The 25,718-nt window shown below is 40.7% G+C and overlaps 2 protein-coding genes across 2 annotated transcripts in view; one reads left to right on the top strand and one right to left on the bottom strand.

The window, feature by feature from the left end:
* LOC139470779 (uncharacterized) overlaps positions 1-4,744 on the top strand; it is a 33,433-nt gene extending 28,689 nt beyond the window's left edge. Inside the window, exons 15-16 of the mRNA XM_071253070.1 lie at positions 935-1,026; positions 2,041-4,744. Coding sequence (XP_071109171.1) covers positions 935-1,026; positions 2,041-2,207 — 259 coding nt within the window. The 3' untranslated portion in view covers positions 2,208-4,744. The remainder of the gene's footprint in view (positions 1-934; positions 1,027-2,040) is intronic.
* A 5,691-nt stretch (positions 4,745-10,435) lies between these two features.
* LOC139471068 (cytochrome P450 4F2-like) lies at positions 10,436-24,207 on the bottom strand. Its single transcript, XM_071253370.1, has 12 exons — positions 24,040-24,207; positions 23,056-23,203; positions 22,219-22,406; positions 21,706-21,827; positions 20,512-20,574; positions 17,452-17,596; positions 15,979-16,099; positions 14,589-14,718; positions 13,272-13,384; positions 12,389-12,554; positions 11,832-11,897; positions 10,436-10,683 (listed from the first exon to the last, which is right to left on the bottom strand). The coding sequence occupies exons 1-12, from the start codon at positions 24,205-24,207 to the stop codon at positions 10,566-10,568; spliced, it is 1,548 nt and encodes a 515-aa protein (XP_071109471.1). The 3' UTR covers positions 10,436-10,565.
* Positions 24,208-25,718: the final 1,511 nt, after the last annotated feature.

The following is a 25,718-nucleotide window of genomic DNA, read 5'->3' on the forward strand; positions in this document are numbered from 1 at the left end:
CAGGGCTACTGTAACAGAAAGCTCCTTCCCTGCTCCATGTTACAGGGCTACTGTTACAGAAAGCTCCTTCCCTGCTCCGTGTTACAGGGCTACTGAAACAGAAAGCTCCATCCCTGCTCCATGTTACAGGGCTACTGTAACAGAAAGCTCCTTCCCTGCTCCGTGTTACATTGCTACTGAAACAGAAAGCTCCTTCCCTGCTCCATGTTACAGGGCTACTGTTACAGAAAGCTCCTTTCCTGCTCCATGTTACAGGGCTACTGTTACAGAAAGCTCCTTCCCTGCTCCATGGTACAGGGCTACTGAAACAGAAAGCTCCTTCCCTGATCTGTGTTACAGGGCTACTGTTACAGAAAGCTCCTTCCCTGCTCCATGGTACAGGGCTACTGAAACAGAAAGCTCCTTCCCTGATCTGTGTTACAGGGCTACTGTTACAGAAAGCTCCTTTCCTGATCCATGTTACAGGGCTACTGTTACAGAAAGCTCCTTTCCTGATCCATGTTACAGGGCTACTGTTACAGAAAGCTCCATCCCTGCTCCGTGTTACAGGGCTACTGAAACAGAAAGCTCCTTTCCTGCTCCATGGTCCCACTCCATGTATGGTCTCAGGGTGTCTAGCACAGCAGAGAGCAGCGAAAATATAGTCAGCCCTGTGTGATAACATAAGTTAAGATACTGCAAATGTAGCATTGCCCAGCCTGTCAGCATAAAAGGTACCTAACTGATAATATATATGTAGGATTCTCTTTCTGTTTAAGGGGCGGTCGGGTAGCCTAGTGGTTAAAGCGTTTGCTCGTCACGCCGAAGACTTGGGTTCGATTCCCGACATGGGTACAATGTGTGAAGCCCATTTCTGGTGTACCCCGCCGTGATATTGTTGGAATATTGCTAAAAGCGGCGTAAAACCTCACTCACTCACTCTTTCTGTTTAAAGATGTCGAGCTAAAGAAGTTAAGATGAACAAAGTGTTGGAGTATATTCGTGACCACACTGCAGACAGAGACTTGTGGGATGAAGCTGACCAAGGTAGGTAACTCTCAACTCATAGCGCATACAATGGTCTATAGGTAATTCCATCTAAATGACTTAAGCTCAGCATCAAGTTGTGCAGGGATGAGTGCACAACGACAGAAGGGTTCATTTTTCTATATCTGTAAAACATTTCTTCCCTGTTCTTATTGAAAACAGAGTTGTCATGGATTTCACCCTCTATATTCTTCAGCCTTTCAGTTCTGTTGAAGGAATTTAATTTAAACCCTGTCAACACTGTTGTCATGGATACTACAGATTGTATACTACACTTACAGATACCATTCTTACTGTAACTGTTTGATTGGCATTCTAGAAGTTGGCAAAATCAGTAAGAAAAACGTCTATCGAAATCTACATCTAAACATTGCTCTATGGAATACACCAGAAGTTGTTATCCATAAAATTGTACGTTTTTCTTACTCTGCTTTTGTAGATTGCTAAATTTATAAGTTAATTTTGTCATGAATATTATCGGTCATTTTCACATCACTGACAACTCAACTCCTTTTTCAGTAAGATTTATGTAAGTGTGGTTACATTGAGTGCAAAAAGGCTATGTGTTTTTTTCAAGTGGAAATCTAAATTTTCACCATGTTTGTTCTGTCCTTACTCTTTGTCTTTAACAAATTTGCCGCATTTTATCCTTATCTTAGTATTTAATGCTGCTGTGAGGACTGCAAAACTTGGTTGTGTTGCAAAAAGCAAAACAAAGCCTAATTTGCATTGATATGAACAGTTCTGAAAATTCATAACAATTTTGATAGAGATATGCAGATCTGGACCCAAGAAGCCTTTAGTTACACTCTCTCTGGCTGGCTGAAAATATTTCTCTCCTTTAAATCCATTGGCTTTGCCACTTTTAATTGCTGCATAGCAGGCTGGGTCTCAGGGCAATAACATGTTTTGTGGAAGATCATGTTACCCCTTCTCAACCAATGAAAATACAGATGTAATTTGTAAGTGTAATAATTCTGGCTACAATGATGATGAAGATGTGTTTGTTTGCAGCACTTCAGATGATGAATTTGGATGACCTCGGCAATCACTCATCTGTGTTAGACAAATCCAAACTGGAGGTCAAGGACAGTTTTGGGTCAAGGACATCCATGGGGTCGATCAAAAAGAGGCCAGCAAGTGCTTCCTCTGGGGCAGAGTCTGACAAGGGACTTGCCTAGGCATAGATTGTACCAACAGTCACCTGCGTTTCTTTGTTTATATTTTCATCTTCAGTATTGCATTGTGTATTTACAAACCTTAAACTAACTCATTCTGTCATAACTTAGTGAAGGGCTCATTATCAAACCATGAGCTTTGAAAACCTAAAAGTATCGGCTACGGTATATAAGAAGAGATATGCCATAATAAGTGACTGGAGATTTTGCACCGGCCAACCACTTTCCTAGTGGCAGGTGATGTGATAGGGCAGGACATACCTTGCCTTTGCCAACACCAACAACCTTTTACGCCCAGGAATCTGTTTCAGCGGATGAATAAAACTGGTTGTTCTCTAAACACTGACATTTTATATTTGCTTATTGTGTGAACCTTTGTGTCTCAGTACATCAAGTTATTTTTGTATGGTAATGGGATTTCAGTTATGTATTTTCCTATCACTGAGAATGTATTGAGATTATTCTGAAAAATTGGAGAAAAATTGTTGACATAAAAGCTGAGTTTGCTGGTTTCCGTTTAGTTACTTAAACAATATGTCTGTCTGATGAATGATGCAATACCTTGTCAGGGCTTGGTTTAGCTATACATGTATATAACATGCAATAGTGCAACCCGTTACTGAAAAATGCAACCTAATATTTATGTCTACATGCACCAAGTGAATGTAAAAAAAGAATTGTGTCTGACTAACCCTTAATTGTCCAAACAAAATTGATCTTTGAACACACTCAGTACCTGTAAAGTGTATTTGCCATACTACATCACTGATCCCTGTGTTAATTTGTCCTGCTTGACAATAAAGCTTCAGTGATTTATGACACTGACAGCAAACCAGCCTGTGTTTCAACTTTGTTAAATTTATTGGACTTGGTTTTGCTTGGTGCAACTTGCTTTCAATGTCCTCATGCATCTGGTTCAGGTTACATCAAATTCCTTAAATCGAGAGCTTGTTCAAGCTTTAATATATATCAGGATATGTTATAGAGAAATTGAAAACGAAGGCAATAACTGATTGATTTTGGTTCAATCGCTTTTTGATACCAAGTGTGTCAGTGACACATGATGAGACAGTAGCCATCATGATAACCCTCTGTTGATGTGTACCATCGTGGATATGTTGACCTGACTTGTAGAAGGAACAAATGTACTGGGATGTGTATTGCTACAGAATGAGGTGTATGGTATAGTGACTCCTTTATGCCTTATAACTTTGAAGTGAAACAGAAATCTATGTATAAGGTCAGTTTTACTTGTTTGAAGAAACATATACTTTGACACTGTGAAATATAATCAACTTTAACTTAAAATCAGAAAAGTGTTTTTGTGCATCTCCAAAATCATTGAATGAGATTTGAACCCATATAACGACATTGTTGTGTTTAATTGCCTCATGCCTAAATACCAGGAACTAATTTGATTTTTATGGCCCTTTTGTCAAATATTACAAAAAATGAAATATGCATTTTCACAGTGTCTCAGTATAATTTTTACTAAATGTTTTGACAAATGTTGTTTACATGCAAATGGAACTAATTGAACTAGATTTTTGCACAATTTTCATTCAGGTGATGGTATTTTCTTATTTTTATTCACTCAAACTGTCTTCAATTTTTTGACAGCCAGTGCTATTTGTACAAGGAGAAGTACTATCTTTTATCATGGAAACTCTTTGAAAGTAAATTAATTATCTGAAAGTATTTATCCATGATATTTAATCGATGAGAACAGGAAAGATGTAGTGAAATGTTGGATAGTATGATGTGACAGTACCGGTACTTAAGGCTGAACAAAGATATTTGGTTCTTGGTTATTGACCTTTGAAAAATGGGATGTGCAGTCTCTTTGTCATATGTTGTTCATAAAGCAGAAACTAGCTCTTTCCTGCAGGAATAATGAACTCACATGATTAGTGCCATGAACCAAACTTTGTGTTTGTTATCCTAAACTTGTGAATCACCCTCCGTCCTGCATCAAGATGTGGTACACAGATAGAACAGCACCCCAGAGCAGATCCTGCTGCAATGGTCATCTCCTACACTGGCATATATGTCAAAGGGAGGCAGTCACTGATAAATACTCCCTAGTTTATACATGTGTCATCAAAGTTGTTCCAATGAAATAATGACATCACTTCTATCATTAGAAAAACATCCATCAGGCCAGACCATTAGTTTCTGTTCTACAGTTGAAGTTATATTTTGCAAAATTGGATAAAAAATTAAAAATTAAACAAAATATTGTGTTTTTGAGGAATATAATGCCAGAATCTTTATAATTTACAAACATTTTGAAATAATATCCTTTTAATGTTGCAATCAGTTATCTTTCTTGTAGTTTGTGAAATTGCTATGTATAAAACTGTAAAACAAGACATTAATTTGGTATGGCCTCAGTGAAAGTTTAAGCTTTTGTTGACACAAAAGTTGTTTAGATTTGTCTGAAGAGTCAAGACTAGGATGTTCATGCCGATATCAAAACCACAAGCAGCATTTGTTATACTCCATTTATATCTGGATGTATGTGATTTTTGTTGATTTTTTCCTTTAATGGCAGGTCCATAAAATCATTTTGTGATATTTATTCTAATATCAAATAACTTTTGCAATTAAAACATTTACATCTTTTTACACTGTGTTGTGTCATGCAGTGGAAGTTATTGCTGGGGATATGATGATGTAATCTGGCAACAAAGTTTGTTGGCGTTGTTGCTGGGGATATGATGATGTAATCTGACAACAAAGATTGTTGGTGTTGTTGCTGGGGATATGATGATGTAATCTGACAACAAAGTTTGTTGGCGTTGTTCCTGGGAATATGATGATGTAATCTGACAACAAAGTTTGTTGGCGTTGTTGCTGGGGATATGATGATGTAATCTGACAACAAAGTTTGTTGGCGTTGTTGCTGGGGATATGATGATGTAATCTGACAACAAAGTTTGTTGGCGTTGTTGCTGGGGATATGATGATGTAATCTGACAACAAAGTTTGTTGGCGTTGTTGCTGGGGATATGATGATGTAATCTGACAACAAAGATTGTTGGCGTTGTTGCTGGGGATATGATGATGTAATCTGACAACAAAGTTTGTTGGCGTTGTTGCTGGGGATATGATGATGTAATCTGACAACAAAGTTTGTTGGCGTTGTTGCTGGGGATATGATGATGCAATCTGACAACAAAGTTTGTTGGCGTTGTTGCTGGGGATATGATGATGCAATCTGACAACAAAGATTGTTGGCGTTGTTGCTGGGGATATGATGATGCAATCTGACAACAAAGTTTGTTGGCGTTGTTGCTGGGGATATGATGATGTAATCTGACAACAAAGATTGTTGGTGCTCGGGATATGATGATGTAATCTGACAACAAAGATGATTGGTGTTGTTGTTGATAGAGGACAATGGATGATGTATAATGAAGGATGACAAATAGTAGAGGGCAATGGATGATGTATAATGAAGGATGACGAATAGCAGAGGACAATGGATGATGTATAATGAAGGATGACGAATAGCAGAGGACAATGGATGATGTATAATGAAGGATGACGAATAGCAGAGGACAATGGATGGTGTATAATGAAGGATGACGAATAGTAGAGGGCAATGGTCAACGAATAATAGTGAATGAAGGATGGTGAATAGCAGAGGGCAATGTTTGATGAAGGATGTTGAATAGTAGAGGTCAATGTATGATGAAGGATGGTTAATAGTAGAGGGCAATGGTTAACGAAGGATGGTGAATAGAAGAGGGCAATGGGTAACGAAGGATGGCGAATAGAAGAGGGCAATGGTTAACAAAGGATGGCGAATAGAAGAGGGCAATGGTTAACAAAGTATGGCGAATAGAAGAAGGCAATGGATGATGTATAATGAAGGATGACGAATAGCAGAGGGCAATGGATGATGTATAATGAAGGATGACGAATAGCAGAGGACAATGGATGATGTATAATGAAGGATGACGAATAGCAGAGGACAATGGATGATGTATAATGAAGGATGACGAATAGTAGAGGGCAATGGATGATGTATAATGAAGGATGACGAATAGCAGAGGACAATGGATGATGTATAATGAAGGATGACGAATAGCAGAGGACAATGGATGATGTATAATGAAGGATGTTGAATAGTAGAGGGCACTGGTCAACGAATAATAGTGAATGAAGGATGGTGAATAGCAGAGGGCAATGTTTGATGAAGGATGTTGAATAGTAGAGGTCAATGTATGATGAAGGATGGTTAATAGTAGAGGGCAATGGTTAACGAAGGATGGTGAATAGAAGAGGACAATGGTTAAGGCAGGATGACGAAAAGTAGAGGGCAATGGTTAACATAGGATGGAGAATAGTAGAGGGCAATGTATGATGAAGGATGGTAAATAGTAGAGGGCAATGGTTAACGAAGGATGGTGAATAGAAGAGGACAATGCATGGTGAAGGATGACGAATAGTAGAGGGCAATGGTTAATGAAGGATGGTGAATAGAAGAGGGCAATGCATGATGATGACAAATAGTAGAGGGCAATTGTTTACGTAGGATTACGATTGGTTGAAGGCAATGGTTAACATAGGATGGTGAATAGAAGAGGCCAATGGTTGACTAAGGATGGTGAATAGTAGAGGGAAATGTATGATGAAGGATGGTGAATAGAAGAGGGCAATGCATGATGAAGGATGACAAATAGTAGAGGGCAATTGTTAACGTAGGATGCCTAATAGTTGAGGGCAATGGTTAACAAAGGATGGTGAATAGTAGAGGCCAATGTATGATGAAGGATGGTGAATAGGAGAGGGCAATGTATGACGAAGGATGGTGAATAGAAGAGGGCAATGCATGATGAAGGATGACAAATAGTAGAGGGCAATTGTTAACGTAGGATGCCTAATAGTTGAGGGCAATGGTTAACAAAGGATGGTAAATAGTAGAGGCCAATGTATGATGAAGGATGGTGAATAGGAGAGGGCAATGTATGACGAAGGATGGTGAATAGAAGAGGGCAATGCATGATGAAGGATGACAAATAGTAGAGGGCAATTGTTAACGCAGGATGCCTAATAGTTGAGGGCAATGGATAACAAAGGATGATGAATAGTAGAGGCCAATGTATGATGAAGGATTTCGAATAGTAGAGGGCAATGGTTGACGAAGGATGGCGAATAGAAGAGGACAATGGTTAAGGAAGGATGACGAAAAGTAGAGGGCAATGGTTGACGAAGGATGGTGAATAGAAGAGGACAATTGTCAATGAAGGATGGTGAATAGAAGAGGGCAATGTATGACGAAGGATGGTGAATAGAAGAGGACAAATGTCAATGAAGGATGGTGAATAGAAGAGGGCAATGTATGATGAAGGGTGTTGAATAGTAGAAGGCAATGGTTAACGAAGGATGGTGAATAGAAGAGGGCAATGGTTGACTAAGGATGGTGAATAGTAGAGGGCAATGGTTGACGAAGGATGGTGAAATGTTGAGGACAATGGTTGACGAAGGATGGTGAAAAGTTGAGGGCAATGGTTGACGAAGGATGGTGAAAAGTTGAGAGCAATGGTTGACGAAGGATGGTGAAAAGTTGAGGGGCAATGTTTACAAAGGATGATTAATAGTAGAGGGCAATGTATGATGAAGGGTGACAAAAAGTAGAGGGCAATTGTTAACGTAGGGTTTACAGAAGAGGACAATGGCTAACAAAGGATGGTGAATAGAAGAGGACAATGGTTGACGAAGGAGCGTGAATAGTAGAGGGCAATGGTTAACAAAGGATGGCGAATAGAAGAGGGCAATGGTTAACAAAGGATGGCGAATAGAAGAGGACAATGGTTAACAAAGGATGGCCAATAGAAGAAGGCAATGGTTGACTAAGGATTGCGAATAGAAGAGGGCAATGGTTAACAAAGGATGGTGAATAGTAGAGGGCAATGGTTAACAACGGATGGTGAATAGAAGAGGGCAATGGTTAACAACGGATGGTGAATAGAAGAGGGCAATGGTTAACAAAGAATGGTGAATAGTTGAGGGCAATGGTTAACAAAGGATGGTGAATAGGAGAGGGCAATGGTTAACAAAGGATGGTGAATAGAAGAGGGCAATGGTTAACAAAGGATGGTGAATAGTAGAGGGCAATGGTTGACGAAGGAGGGTGAATAGTAGAGGGCAATGGATGAAGGGCAGATGATGGATGGTGAATTGTAGCGGACTATGGATGATGGTAATGAACTGGATCAACACAAGATTTCACAATGGTACAATTCCTTCTAACTCAGCAATCAATTCTCAATTAATTAACAAACCCCAATAAATCAGACAATGTCCTTGAATTTTGAAGTTTACAAACAAGGGATTTGAAGCCTTAATTTTAAGTAACATTTTCAGACAAAAATCAGTTTCCCATATAACCCACAATATTTCAAATTTCAGGAACCACCAAAGTTTTAATTTTCCTATACGGACACCATTTGATTCAGGTATATCGATGATAAGATATCGTTCAATAACCATCAAATAGCCAATTCCCTCCACTGATTTACATTCCTGAATAGAGCAGAACAGTGAGATCGCCTCATCTCTCTCATATTTAGATCTATGCATAGAGAGTCATGGTGCCAAAATACTCTCCGCATGACTGTATGACAAGAAGGATGACTTCAATTTTCCAATGGTCAACTTCCCTTATTATCGAGCAATATTGCCGTCAGTGACAAACATAAACGATGCACTTCCCTTTTTTGACTTATACCACATGTTCCCGTTCTTTTTCAAGTGAACATTGACTTGCCTTTGCATATGTTTGTGACGGGTGGGCAGGATACACTCACCTTTTCGCGAACATCTGGTATCATCACTATGCACCACAAACACATACGCATGACAATAGTCGTACAATCGACTGTTTTCAGCAAACATTTCTTTAGAACATGGAAAGGGATTTGTACCTTTTATTACACACATGGTACTACCTAAGCAGGTGTCAAACAAACGTGGCATGCACTTGTATGGGATTTGATTGGTTGATACGCGAACTCGGCTCCCTGGTTCTACATTAGATTCATTCACACGTTTAGAGGACTGGACACCTCATAAAGCAGCTTTATTCAAAAATGTACACAGTGCTTTGGGAATATATACATAAATGTATCATAATCGTATTCTGTTACGTTTAATATAATTATATTTGTAATAATGCCATTAACTGAGCACCAGGTGAATGGCGACAAATACACAGGCATAGGTTACACGAAGCATGGGTGACAATGGCTTTATGATTGTTGTATAGCATGCAATTTAGTTGCCTGTTTCGTGCATATGAACTGAACCTTTTTGCTGCAAAAATAATATGTATTTGCTGAATACTAAAATTGTTCATAATTGTACATACACATTATTATATTTTAGTGGTGTTTTTTTTCAATTTGCATATGATAGTACATATATACAATAACCATGTAATGGTAAAATGTATTTTCATTTTATGGCCTGAAATAACTCGAATGTTCACGCCCTTTGTTGTTTGGAAACCTATATAGATTAAGGGCTACCAACCAGTGTTCAGATATACAGGTGAAAGGACTCAGAGTTTCTTGCCGATGTCCTTACAGACAAGAGTAGAAGCCTAGCGGTCCTGTACAGTTATGGGTCCAGATGTAATTACATTTTCGTGTAGAATCGCCTGATGTAAGATTACTGGAAAATATCCGACCAAACGGAATGAACCAGATCTCTGAAACTCCGTGAATATTAAATGGAACTAGACGAAAACCTAACCGACTGTACTGTGTGTGGTTTCAGGTAAAGAGCAGATGTGTGGAGAATAGGACAAAATAAACTGACACAATACATCTGGAGCCCGTTTCTTTTCCCTTGAAAATCTAAAATATTTGTATGACCCGCCGATCGCGATGCTGATGACGTTGTAATGCCAACTGAATATTATGTCAACAGAATTAAACATGTTGTTTTAATCGGGGTACGATAAGTAGAGAAGGGAATGAAAGCTAAGTGTGTCTTCCCCCCAAATTCTTTCAGCTTTCAGATTTTCCCTTGGTTTGATACTTCCACTGATCCCATAATCAGGACACAATTCTATTTTATTTGCATCTAATAGTTGTGAGTACACTTATACAGTGGTTAAATGTGGTTTCATTGTATGTCCTGAAGTAACTCGAACGTTTAGTAGGTCTATTAACGTGACAGAAATGAAAAAGCATGCGCCCTTTGTTGCATCGACATTCTCATAGATTAAGGGTAACCAATCAATGTTTTTGACAAAATGCGTTCCTGTAATTCTCGGGTTAAGTAAAACTTATTCCACTCGGGACACAAACGTGACATGTAATGGGAAGTCAGTATTATATCCTATTATCATGTAACATGGGTTGTGGATCTTGGTGTGGCAAATATTTGTATTCCTGTCTCTGTGGTCATGGTGATGTGTGTCAATCTTCTCACCGTGTGTGAGGGGACCAGTGTTAAAGTATACCTGCAACACAAGCCAGAATGTATGTCATAGTCAACGAATCAGTGCATTGGAATCTCTCTCAGCTCCCTGGGGAGTATAGAAGTTAAAGCTGAGGTTCTGTAGTTCCCTGATCTTTGCAATATTTCTTACTTAAAGATGAAATTATTTTTTCATTCAAATAAGAATAAAAGGACCAAAACATAAGATAAGATACTTGAAAACAATTTCTGAGCAACAATTTCATAATTCTGTGAGCAAAAACAGGCACTATTTCTGAGACCTTGTACTAAAATGTCCACCTGCCGACATGGTCTTCAGCAACCAGTCCTTGCCATAAAAGGCGACTATGCTTGTCGTAAGAGGCGACTAACGGGATCGGGTGGTCAGACTCGGTGACTTGGTTGATGCATGTCATCGATGCCAATTGCGTGGATCATCCTCATGATGCCAATCACTGGAATTTCTGGTCCAGACTCGATTATTTACAGACCACCGTCATATAGCTGGAATATTGCTGAGTGCGGCGTTAAACTACAACCAACCAACCTTCTGACATATCATGGTTTAACAGCAGATATAACTAGACGAAGGTCACGTTAGCGCACAAAAATAATGGCTAAACAGTGGTGTATTGTGTTACATAGTTTCCATTGTTTGCAAGATCCGGGTAAGAATTGGCCAGCAAACCATGTGAGAGGCGACTAACGGGATCGGGTGGTCAGGCTCGCTGTCATTGAGTCATCGTGTCCCAATTGCGTAGATCGACGTTCATGTCAATCACTGGATTGTCTGTTCCAGACTACATTATTTACAGACCGCCTTCTTACAGCTGGAATATTGCTCAATGCGGCGTTAAACACCAAACAAACAAACATTGTTTGTTATTCAGCGCGTACCTGTGACACATGGTATCCCAAAAGGCAAGAATGTGACCTCCACTAATCTGCCACAGACGACCGTATGCGGTTGTTCCAAAAATAGATTGATCTTAATTCGAAGTCACTTTTGTAAAACAAGTGAGAATTATGGATTATTTTCCAGTAAGAAATAACGTTGGTCGTCCTAAGTCTTGCTTATCACTCGGACCAGATAATCTATAACTCCTCATAGGATATTCTGTAAACGTTTATATGTCAGAGGTATAAGAATTTATCATAATAGGAATTTACCTGTGAAGTATTCTTGACACAATAACCTTTATTTCATTCAGCGCAAAGTTCTGTCCAATACAATTTCTGAAATATACATGAAAGAAAATTATTCTCGGTTCATCATAAGTGAGTGAGTATCGTTTTACGCCGCTTTCATCTTTATTCCAGGAATATCAGGCCGGAACACTAGAAATGGGCTTCACACATTATAGATGTGGGGAATCGAACCCGGGACTTCAGCGTGACAAGCGAACGATTTAACCACTAGACTCCTCCACCGCCCATCAAGTGAGTGACTTGAACTACTCACTCTTTTAAGTATTGACATATTGGCAAGGTATATGAAACACCGGTTCCTCAAATCTCTGGACTTCCTTACGATTCTAGTGTAAAATATGTCGCCAGTATTCCATGACTGCTGTAAAAGCCGCCTATCGGTGACACGGCTGATTGTCTGTCATCAGACCCTGCTCAGTTTCGGTCACACTCTGAAGGTGAAGATTACCGGTGATTAAACACATTTGGTTGGTTGTCAGGCATTACATAGAGGACTATTATAAAAGTGCTACACCCACCGTGGACCAGCCGAGAAAGGGACAAAGGCAAAAGGATCCATGCCCCTGGTATTCTCTGGTAGAAAGCGCCCCGGGCGGAAGTCCTGGGGGTCGGTCCAGACATGGGGATTCAGACCAAGGTTGTGGATGTTAACAGCCATTATCGTGCCGGCGGGAAACTGAGTACCTGGAAGTGGGTGGGAGTCATCAACATCACGGAGATTGTGTCGAATGCTACAAAACTATCACAAGAATGTGTCTTTGTTAGATCAGAAAACATGGGTTAGGTCAAGGGTAGCACAAAATATGTTGTGCGCATATAAAATTTCATAAATAAATATTAAATGCAGAAGCGGCCGAGTAGTGCACAAAAATGTTATTTCAATGAGGCTGCCCTGCCCTGCTGAACTTCTGCAAGCGGCGTTTAGAGACGCCATAGCTGGGATCCTTCATGCAAAGTTTCAGATTAATAGGCCTTGTGGTTTCTGGAAATACGTTAAAAGTGCAAAAGTTTCAGTAAGGTAAGTTAATTAGTGTCACCCACGCGCCCTGTCTGGGACCGCGTCTTCCGTATATGTACCAGTGTTTCCTAAACAGGGACTGTCTGTACATGAGACTATCGGTCTCAATACCTGGTTTAACATTAACAACAAATATCTGGTAGGTGATTGAACTTACACCTACCGTGCTTGGCAAAACTAAGTGGCCATGAGACCTGTGTATATCTTGTCGAGAATTGGGTACAGTGAATATTATCGTACGTTCCTCAGGATGCAAAGTATTTTTTTCTGCGTCCATTCTATACTTTCGTGCTTACAGGACTCACATTGCAGCGCCATGTACAACCCTGTAGCCGTGTGGATGGTGCAAGGGACCTACATTGTATTCTGTCCATATTACCCACCCTGGATGTCCATGGTCCGGGTGAGCTGTCTCTGTATCGTAGGTACTGGAGGGCACAGTCGGAGTGACTCCTTCACGCACTGCGTCAGATACACCAGCTGGGGCAGGTGCTCCCTACAATACATCAGTGAGTGAGTGAGTGAGTGAGTGAGTTGGGTTTAATTCCGCCTTGAACAGGATTCCAGTTGTACCGCGGCGTGTCAGTTTGATGTGTAAGGATAACCCGTAGTAGTACAGGTCTCAGACGTTTACCGCTTTAGTGAAGCCCACGACCACGGGTATGGTGCTGACAAACCTAGAAACATAATCGGGGCGAACCAGGATTCAATCCCATGATCTTAGGTTTCTGGTGTGCCAACAGGGACGCAACTCTGCACAGCGACCTTAGACGACTGGGCCGACGGTGCCCCTACAAAACATCAGCTGAGAACAGTGTTCGAAATAGCTGCCTGTCCAAATGCCAGTGACTTGTAAATTGGGCTAGTAACACTTCCATCAAGCTGGCACGACTATCCAAAGGAAAATTCTTGACAATACATATTCATTTCTACAAATAATCAAGTCAATTTAGGTGTCATGTAGTTTTCATAACGTTGTGTATGATGAGGGCTTGCGGCAATTTTTGTCAACAAGCCTTTCTGGCCAGTGAACTTTGGTTACTTATTCATACACTGGCTGTGTTTTTTATTTGTTTGCTGTTTGCAGCACTTAGCAATATTCCAGCTATGTGACGGCGGTCCGTAAATAATCGAGTCTGGAACAGACAATCCAGTGATTGGGCAATCCACGCAATTGGGAGACGATGACATGCATCAATCAAGTCAGCGAGCCTGACCACTCAATCCCGTTAGCCTCTTACGACAAGCACAGTCACCTTAAACGACAAGCATGGGATGCTGAAGACCTGTTCTACCCCGGATCTTCACGGGTTGGCTGAGATTTGTCTCACTGCAGCACATGCTGGGAAGTAGTGGGAAGACAAATTAACATGTGGTGTGTGAGGAGACGGATGTACCTCACAGTTACACTGTGGCCCATGTGCTCCTCGGGAGTACACGAGTAATACCACGTCCGAACACGTGCAATATATGCAGGTACGTATACCTGCACACAAACAAATTTAAATTCAAAGCAAACGTTTCCATTTAATAATCTGACAGTTTGAGTATTTTAAATATTTAGGTGTTAAGGATGTGACAACCAATGTGTTTTTGTTGTGTTATATAATTAGGTTGACACACACGCAGACATGGTGTAGCACATAGTTTACACGTGGAAGGGGAAGACGGAGAAATGCTGTAGATATAACGTCATATACCACTCAACATAATCCAGGGACTGCCCAGCGAGGACTCTGTCGACTTCCTGTTGAACACGTGATTGGTGATCCGGGTACTTGGCCAGGTGGTACAGAAGCCAGCTAATCCCACTAGTGGTGGTATCATGACCTTTGACAACAACAACAACAACAACACTGACAACAAAAACAACATGAAGGAATTGGTGCTGACCAAGTCAAAGTGAATTCAAATTACATATGTCCTGAATTCTGAGTGAGGTGCGGGGGTGGGACATTGGTTCGAGGCAGGATATCTTTTCGGTTACTTCTACATTGAAAACGGCAAAACCTGTTCCATAATCATGACAAACCTTTGCTGAAAGTGAAATACGTTATTGGTTTATTGAAGGAGGAACCAACTAGTAGCAATGGGATGACACATTCCTGTGATGTATCCATGGTAAAAAGGTATATCTGAAGTATCCATGGTAACAAAACATCTAGTTGGTATCCATGGTAACGAACATTCACATGGAGTATCCTTGGTGATAAACATTCGTGTATCCAGAGTAACAAACATTAAGTTGAAATATCCATGGTAACAAACATTCGTTTTAATGTCAATGGAAACACCTTTAGTAAAGCATTTGGTGAAGCCAGTTGAAGTCAACAGGCATAATATCAGCTCTCTGAAATTTCACTTTGCTGAAAAGATGATGCGAAAACACTTTCCACTGTTGGACAATATTGTATAACTTCCAACTGAAACAAGATAACTAAATGTTCAACTCCAGACCACGAACTGAACCGACACATTCTAATAAAGATGAAGCTCGCTGGGTCGTGTGGTTCAATGGGATATTCTAAAAAAAGAGATTTATCAAATTTTCCTGGCATGAATAAACATAAATACCATCGTTTTGCTATATATTTGTGTTTCAGATTTCTTGACCTTGTGGATCTTAGATAAATTCTTCAAATAATTCAAAGTTGTTTTTTAAAATATTTTTTATTGTAAATTGTTGTAATGTTTTCAACGACCTGTACACATCTGAGTAAATAGAAACATCCACACAAATTAAAAAAATACAATCCCCATATAGTTTGTTTCGTAATGAAAAGAACCGGCATATTTTCAGTATGGTCACATGCTTCGTGATTTAAAGTGTCAGCTTCAAATGAAATTATGGCGGGTCCTTATCATTACGATGTTAACTTTAAGCGGATTAGGTTTTTTGTAAAATGGGCGTCTATTTCTAGTGTGTACATTTTCCTCAGTTTGATAGCTCTCTCCAGGCTTTCTGTGGGTTTTCTTAGGTAGGCCTGAGTTAGGGGAAAAAGAAAGACAGACGACAGAAACACAGTTTCCCAGAACACATACCACTAATGCCGTCGACGTACACAACACGATGCAATGTGTCGGACCTACCTGCGAACAAGAACGTGTCCACTTCATTCCGCATCTCCCGAAATGTGAGACCATGTCCACACTCATCTTTAGCCATGAGCAAGATATCTATGAAGTCGTGATGTTGTTTGGATTGTATACGCTGAAAAAGAGGAGGCCTGGACGTTCATACCCTCTACACACATGGAACACGCGTGATGCAACCCATTGATCACTCTGTGGAATCCGTCCGCCGCGAGTTTGCATCCCGAATACCACGCGTTAGACGCGCCTGTTCAACTTGTGAAAAACACATGGCCCATGCGTTCGCAACGCGTGTGAGAAGCATGTGTTCCTGTAAGAGTGAGCGAGTTAAAATTTTAAGTCACATCGGCAATATTTCAGCCATATCGTGACTATCAATAGTTAAACATAATACATATATTGAAACTTATATCAATACCTGCCAACGAAGGACAGTAAAATAACTAGACTTATCACAGAAAAATATTTAAAACTAGTATGGTATAAACATCACGGTATAAAACGGGCTGTAGATCGCCTGCAACTGAAGGTAGATCACCATACTAGGGACCATGGGGACTTACAGTACTTAAGCTTCCTGCATGGAACCCAGCAGGATTTACATCATCCCCCCAGTAACTGGAGATTGTACGCAAAATAAGCCAAAATTAAAATGACAAATATACTATGTTTAAAAGAGTAGTAGGCAGAACTATTCTTTGAATAAAATGGATTTACTATATCCTCCCAGGGGGACAATAATTTTACACTACGTCAACCCCCCTTGAGGATACTGCCAGTAACAAACTCAGATATAAATTCATTCTATCAATTTTAAAAGGTCATTCATTTTATACAAGACATATAATCAAAATTTACTATACAATTTTATTTCTCTTAAAAATCCAATAACTAAATGAGAATTAATATTGTTAAAAAGATCCTTTAGAGAGGATGATTTGAAATATTTATCCCTTGTGATGGCAAAATCAATACAGTCAAGCAGGACATGCTTGACTGTGATTCCCTCATCAAAAGGGATACAAAATGGAGGATCTTCACCTTTTAATAAATATTCCTGACTATACCTACTATGGCCAATACGACATCGTCGTAAAATGACCTCTTCAAATCTTGACTGACAACCCAAGTACATGTAGGTGTAACCGATATTTTGTAATTTATTGATACCATATTCTTGTCAGAGGTATCCGCGGTAGAATGTGTCTTCAGCAACCCATGCTTGTCATAAGAGGCGACTAACGGGATCGGGTGGTAAGGCTCGCTGACTTGGTTGATGCATGTCATGTAGATGGCTGATCCTTAACTTGTTTTGAATAGAATACTACACTGTCCTCGCAATCCGCAATCATTTCTGAGTGGCTATGCGTCGCGAGTTACCAAGAAACAGTATTTTAAATGTACCGTCCATTTCCAAGTCAAACCAAATACTTTTAATATCTACAGCATAGGCAATACAGGTGATAACACAGTTGCAGTCAGTGTACCCACCTTGGTAGCTTTTCGTTTCTGTATGATGTCCTCGGCGAATCGGTGCACATATTTGCAGTGCCTTAGAAACTCTTTCCCGTTGCTGGTCCTGTAGTAGATGAGGTCGAGGTACAGCAGAGGGTTGCTGTGGATGTTTAAGATGCCGCCTTTAGACGTGGTGTTCATTTTAGATGCTTCGTGCACCCTCTTCAGTTTTCACACATGTGGGCAGAAACTCTAACAAAGGCCTATCAAAGCGACACCTGCCTAGACAGGATCATCGTCGCATTACATTGATTGCACTACGCACCAGATTCTGATATGCTCCTATTATCAACAGACAATTCCGTACAAAACAGGACGGCGAATTCCAACATATACCGTTAAAACCCACCCGAAGGCAAGGCGTGACGCTTACAGCTTACCACAGACGGCACAAATTGGGATGGGATAGACAAGACACGGTTACACCATGTTCACAGACGAATCAAGGTTTTGCCTCCGATTCACAGATGTAGCAGAACACGATGTCGGCGACGGAGCCGCGAGCGGACTGCCATAGCAACAGTACTTGACCATCTCCATATGGGGGCGGAAGTACCATAATGTGGGGCGGTATCACACATGGCTGATTTGGTTATTGTGAATGGAAATTCGACTGGCCAGCCATATGTTGACGAAATTTTGCGTCCTGTCGTTGGGCGGCCGGGTAGCCTAGTAGTTAAAATGGTGGAATATTGCTAAAAGCGGTGTAAAACCATACTCACTCACTCCATTCGGTAGAATTATCGGCAGAAAGTTTGAATCAACGATTATCTCCGACGAGAAGGCATAGGGACATTGGGCCCGCTCGCTCCCCTGACATGTCCCCCCAAAAGCATAAATCTGTGGGATGTTCTCGGCCCGAGACACAGCACCCGCCAGCGTGGCCCAGCTTGAGGTAGGTCTTCAGACGAATGGCGGGCAATACCAAGGGCAACCATACACACGTTAATCAACAGGATGCCATCAAGGTGTGGTGCATGTATCGCCCAACATGGTGGACACACCAGATATTCATCTACACGTTCGAAATTAATTTACAGATATTTATCGTCATGACACCTTCACTATCATTTCATCTTCACTATCATAACATCGCCAACAATGGCCACAGTGGGGCAGATGGTGTGCATGACAATAACTTACAATCATCTACAAAAATACTTCCGCTGGATAACTATTCTTACCTTTTTAATTCAATTGACAATCAAAATGTATGATAAAATCTTTATTCCATTGTTATGCTCACCTTAGCTACCCAAACAGGCGCAACATTTCACACATAGAATATCATGTAGGTTGCACCGCACATGCGCTGTTAAAATGTTATAATTACTCAATTCATCTGTAAACTATTGTTAGTAACTGTTGTATCCTTTGTATAATCATATGGAAATGTACTTCACATCATGTTTCAGATCACACGACCCTGCGGTTTTTTCGATGACAGTCTTTAAGATTCTTTCACAAACAAAGCAACTAAAATGTTTATTTTAAAGTGATGATAACATTCCATTCAGATCATTGAGCTAGACATCAACCGACAGTTTCAGGTTCATCTCTTAACCGCTTTAATAATAAGGGAAGAAGGAGAAGTTAATGAACCAGAGGACGGACAGACGAGCCAGTATAACGGTGACAAGCGCCCTGATTATATGACTACATGAGTGAGTGGGTGAGTATGATTTTACGCCGCTTTTAGCAATATTCCAGCAATATCACGGCGGGGTACACCAGAAATGGGCTTCACACATTGTACCCATGTCGGGAATCGAACCCGGGTCTTCGGGGTGGCGAGCGAACGCTTTAACCACTAGGCTACCCGACCGCCCCTTATGACAACATGAACATTAGCTTGTACGTGTTCGTCGACGTGAACAACATGAGTGCGACTCATGTGCCCCAAGACGCAAGGCTTGTTAAACGAAGTTATTGTTACTCATAACTCATACAATTTCTAAGCACTGTTAAGAAACAACTTTTTCAACTCATATTTCATTTTTTCAAGGATCAGACTGTTTGCACAAGTCCCGTTTTTACTCCTGTAACCTGAGACGTCAATTATTCACACTGTCTAAAAGAGCTAATATCTCAGTAAACGGAAACTGGGTCGCCCTTTCCCGCATAGCAATATGCTGTAGGCTTGTTTCCGTCCCTTTCGACCGACAGACCCTCTTCACGGAAATGGGTCAACGTTTCACCGCAGCGAAATGCTGTATGAGGAAAGAGGTCGGAGAGAGATACACTGGTAACCTGCCCCTCGCTTCCTAGCGGCTGCAGGCGAGGAGCGCAAGCGCTCTAAACCAGTTTAGAACAGGACGTGGACGTTATGATAGTTGCCGAAAAACATAAACACATTTAGCGTAATGATTTACAGAAAGGAATGTTTTGAAAAATATTTTCATGAATATTTTTGTATTTAGCATGTACGCATATCATAATTACACACACGTGATACAAAAATACAAGTTTGGTTATATCTATCCAACGATTACCCATCCCCATGCCCCCGTGTCATTGTTCTGAAAACATTTTACTAGTTTGGTTTTCACAATATGTTTGTTTTCTAATTTTATATAACATAAATATTTAAACTGATATGTGCAATATTCTCATACCTAATTCTGAAATTCACGGTACAAACTTTAGTTTACGATTTAAGCTTACTTCATTAGTGTGTTAAAATTGTTAAAACTAGTTCCAGAAATTTGACAAACTGTTGTCGAGAATAAGAATAGGTCTCCTTTTTCACCAAGATGTTGGCCAACCTTGTTCTTAAACTCGATTTGGACGCTTACAACGCTTTCAACTAATCAGATACTGCGTAGATATCGCGTGAATTTTACTTTCGTCTGCTACAAAATGGCGTCGGCTTATGGGAGAAGATAAGAGATTGTCATGAATGTCGAGAATCTAAGGATTTTGATGGAGTTTGCCAACCTTGTGTGGCATGGTCACTACAACACCGCAACCTGTTTTTTGCCTGTGTGAAGACCCCAAGACCACATCAATACTCACAACGAACGATCGCCCCATAGTCGGATCATCTCTTTCACTGCTTGTACATACGGGTGTCCTTCCCTGGAACAAGTGTGAGCAACGGCAGTGAGCAAAACGCTGAAGGTAACGCTCGCCAGGAGTTTCAATGACGTAAAGAATCGTCATTTCATTGCTGGCGGAGGTCACAGATAATATGAATTATAAGCACCACTGTAAGCGAGTGTTTGTTTGTTTGTTGTTTAACGCCGCACTCAGCAATATCCAGCTACATGACGGCTGTCTGTAAATAATAGTGCCTAGACCAGACGATTCAGTTATTGACATCATGAGCATCAATCTAAACAAATGGAATACGATGAATTACATAAAGCAAGTCAGCGAGCCTGACCACCCGATTCTGTTAGTCGCCTCTTACGACAAGCACAGTCGCATATAAAGACAAGCATTGGTTTCTGAAGATCAATTCTATCCCGAATCTTCATGGGTAGCCCAATTTGGGTCCCTCTTACGACCAGCAATGAGATGCTGGGGACACATTCTACCCCGGATCTCCACAGTTCTTATTTTTAGTCATGTAATGAAACGAGTCCGTGTGTAACTCACGAAAGTTAAATGAGTGAGTTGGGCTTCAGGCCGCTTGAGCAGTATTCCAGTTACATCACGGCGTGCCAGCATGATGTGGGAGGAATGAGTTAGTGAGGTTTTAAGCCGTTTTTAGCAATATTCCAGCAATATCACGGCTGGGGACACCTGAAATGGGCTTCACACATTGTACCCATGTCGGGAATCGAACCCGGGTAACCACTAGGCTACCCGACCGCCCCTGATGTGGGAGGAAAGCCTGATGTGATGCAGGTCTCAGACCTTTACCACTTTGGTGAGACCCACGAGCACGGGTAAGGTGCTGACAAACATAATCGAGGCGAACCGGGGGGAGAACCCACGACCATAGGTGTCTGGTGTGTCCAAGGGTCATAACTCTGCACAGCGAATTACGGCGTCATAGACAACTGGGCAACACGTGCCCCGAAAGTCAAATGAGTCCGACGTGCGTGGCTAACCCTACCTCTGCCTGATATAGTAGCAGTGTGTAGAGTAGATGGTTGCTGCACATGTTGTGTGTGTGATGTGACGTGTGTTTTCACGGAAGATTGAGGTACGTAGGGTATACAAGCCCGTGAAGTGCTGACAATGTAAGCCCATGTTGCTCACTCTGTTTGACAGTTGGTCCTATGTGAGAAGGCACACTGCAGGAGGACGTCTAGGGAGTACAGCGCCACTGTGCTGAAACACTCGAAGGGTTCATCCGTCTTGCTTAGCATGTTCATCTTACCCTGCAATAGGTGATTGAGTGAGTGAGTGGGTGGGCATGATGGGGGGGGGGGGGGGGGGGGGGGGGGGGAGAGAGAGAGAGAGAGAGAGAGAGAGAGAGAGAGAGAGAGAGAGAGAGAGATAATCTACAAATCTACAACACGGCTCTAGCCCAGTTTATGTCACGAGGACATTTTTATGTCCAGTAAAAATGAAGATATTTTAAGAATCTTGAATAAAGTCTACAGAACTAAGAAGAACAGTGATAGAACACAATACCACTGTCTCTCTTTTGTAACACTCTGTGATATTGGCCGCTGGCCTACATTCCTTTGTGAATAAATCTGAATTCAATGCATATGTGTGACAGTCACAATATCAAACAGTTATAGTTTGAAATATGACGGTACTTGCCAGTAACACGTCGGCTGCTTTGTTGTAGACTTGCATGTACCGCCGCAAGTTGAGGAAATGAAACGCCGGGGTCAGCAGGCGCCGTGTCCGCTCCCATCTCATCCCGTTAGAAAACAGAAGACCTTGTCCAAGCCATGGCATCCCCATCTCCATGGGCATCGAGATGTAGCGGCTGTGGGGCTTCGGTTCTGGGGAGACGGAATAGAGAATGCCACCCTGGCTTAGGGACCGACCCTTAAGATTATCCCCGAAAATGTTTGAAAATTATAATTATGCATACGACTGCAGGTAAAAACACAAATTGTCTGCCTCAAAAATTACATTGCTTTTAATATATATCAGGCTCGTAGTTTTAATTAAACAATATCTTGTTTTGCAGGTAAACAAACTATCTAGTCTCCAAACAAAATCCCAGCAGTTCCAAGGAGTAATGCATGAGGCTTTAAGAATAAAATATTATAGAAACGGCAAATTCAGAGTGTATCAAACTTTCTACACTTGATAATAGACACATAAGGTCACACTTCATATTTTTCTAATTAAAAGTTAAACTATTTGAATTTGTAGATTTGTTTGTTTCCTGTTTAATGCTGATGTCGGCAATATTCCAGCTATATGAAATAATCGAGTCTGGACCAGAAAATCCGTGATTGATAACATGAGCAATGATCCACGTAATTGAGATACGATGACATGCCTCAACCAAGTCAGCGAGCCTGACCACCCGTTAGGCACCTCTTACGACAGGCATGGGTTGCTGAAGACTTATTCTCTACTCGGTGCTTCACAGGCAGGAGAGGTGTTTACCTCAAACACAATAATACAATGGTGAGTTACCTGAAGACTTGAGGATAAGTTTGACCGTGTCTGGGTGGTGGACAACGATGAAGGGCAGGAGAGATCCTACCCATACCCTCACGAACATGGGGAACTTCTTAACGAGGTCCAGGTTGTAGGCAACACCCTCTTCATTTGGACCCGGAAACTAAATGGAATTGATACAAAACTTCATCATAAAGTGAGTGCCAATACTAAAACGTGTTAAGTAGTCACAGAATACTAGAAACTGGAATATTGGAACATATTCAGTAATAATACCAACTAATTCATTTCAACCTATTTATCCAAAACAGAATGGAATTAATTCAAAACTTCATGATAATGTGAGTGCCAATCCATAATTCTTGAATACTAAAACGCATTTTGTAGTTACAGAATACTAGAAACTGGAATACTTGAACATATTTAGTAATAATACCAACCCATTCATTTCAACATTCTCCCGACAAGTACTGCCTAATTTGTTGTCGCTGAACGCTTCTGCAAGTGGTAACCAGTTTAGTAGTCACTGACCATATGTGTTAAAACGTATTCAGTAACTGAGAAGGTATTCCAAAACACGTTGTCAGAATACTGAACAGGTAGTTGGAAATCTTTATTGCAATCATTGAAGTGTAACTTTTAGTTTGGAAACTTATTGAACACGATTTGATCGTTGTGTATGTAGTATTTGTACTTTGTACTCAGGATGCACACGGTCCTGTAGCATAAGATACACCATTGGCTAAATGACTTTCCCTTTTACATGCAATCAGAACATCCGCATCTGAACCCCTGAACATCCGGCTGGAATTGGTCTTCAGCATCCCATGCTTGTCTTAAGACTTGGTCGATGTATTTCTATCTTATCGCAACAATTACATAGATCGATGCTCATTGTGCCAATCACTGGATTTCTTGGTCAAAAGTCGATTATCTACAGACCGCCGTCATATAGCTGGAATATTGCTGAGCGCGGCGTTAAACGACAAATAAACCAACCTTGTGAAGATTGCCATATATATAACTGTAGTCTTCCTCTCCCGGACATCCATGAAATAGCTGGCGTAATTTCCACAACCTTCCGCATCGCCACATACATTGAACCACAACGTATCCAAGCACAGCCGCCAACACCACATGCCAAGCACATACGGCGGAGATGTACATTGCAGGGCAGGTCACACCACAATGACAATATTCTGCTTCTCTTTGCGCATATAATGAATGTGGGGGTATCACAGGTCAACTCACTGGATGCCACACAGAGTTAATTAATAACCACGTATAGCATTTGGGACGTGTCCGGATGCGAATTCTGCATTTTTAATTGACAAAAAGCAATATATACCTAACGGTACAAACAATAATTAATTAAATTAAACAGCATGGGAAGCAACACGTGGACAGGTGCGGTATCAACCTGCTTTGTCTAATGTTTAAAAACATTTAAACATTAGCAATTAGACTAACACGTAGGGGTGACTTTGCTATCAAAAATCCAATATAAAATGTAATATAATGAATTCTGTTCAAACAATAGCTGTAATAAATGGATAAAATGTTTGGAAAGTATTTTTAATGAAACCGACAATAGTTTTTGTTGGTTAAGCCCACAAGCAGTCTTCCTAATGTCCTTAAATCTACACGCACAAAAATTTCTAACAGAACGTCTGATACAGCATCTCCAACATGGAATGCAGAGATTACAAATTCCTTTGCATATTTAAAACTGAGCTCGTCCTTGAAAAGTATTTATTATTTATCCCTTTCTCTTTGACTGTAAAATTTAGAGCCTCATGCCATCATTTACTTATTGAAGTAGGTAGGTGGCACACAATTCATGTCCATGAACGAAACTGGTTATGGACGAACGCGACATGAGCGATGTTGGTGAAGAATTCCATTATATTTTTCTTTCTAAATATGTTAAACGCCTTCTTTCAGTGGCATTTAGAAGTTGGGAGTGATGAAGTAAGACGAGTTCTATGGATGAACAACTTCTTTATTACAATTAGTGCGGCGTTTCGGTGTAGATCCTAACACCTTTATCAAGCAATAGATGTTGCTTGATAAAGGTGTTAGGATCTACACCGAAACGTCGCACTAATTGTAATAAAGAAATTGTTCATCCATAGAACTCGTCTTACTTCATGTTAAACGCCAACGGATAAATATAAATGCCTCAATTTCATATGCTAAAAATGTTTAAATTTAAAGAACGTTTTAATTGTAAAAAAGTAAGTGTTATAAAAAATATATGTACATTCTGTCATGTCATTATGAAAACTGTAAAATCTTCCATGTAAACCAACCCGCCATCTTATGTATTTACTGTTTTGTAAATTTGTACCTCATGTGCCGAGGATCCCGGCCTGGGTGTAAATAAAGCTCTGTTCTGTTCTGCTGGTTAGTCAAAGCAGGCATGTTGGTCAATCCTTTCCTATTGTAAGCACACGTGGCGCGAAACAATGCCAGTATCGGTCTTAACGTCACTGTACAACGTATTACAGGATTGCATGCAGGTACACAGATATGCGCGTTGTGCACATTACTCGCATATAAAACCTGAGAGACAGTACATGAGAACTGGGTGACCTATAGTTTAAAACATTTCAGGGCTAAACACACTTTCAGTTTTATTCTAGAGCCCATTTGTCCAGCAGCTCTCCACGCTGGGA

The sequence above is a fragment of the Haliotis cracherodii genome, unplaced genomic scaffold, assembly GCF_022045235.1.
Source record: "Haliotis cracherodii isolate W230 unplaced genomic scaffold, xgHalCrac1.p SCAF_21, whole genome shotgun sequence".
In the NCBI taxonomy this organism is placed as follows: domain Eukaryota; kingdom Metazoa; phylum Mollusca; class Gastropoda; order Lepetellida; family Haliotidae; genus Haliotis; species Haliotis cracherodii.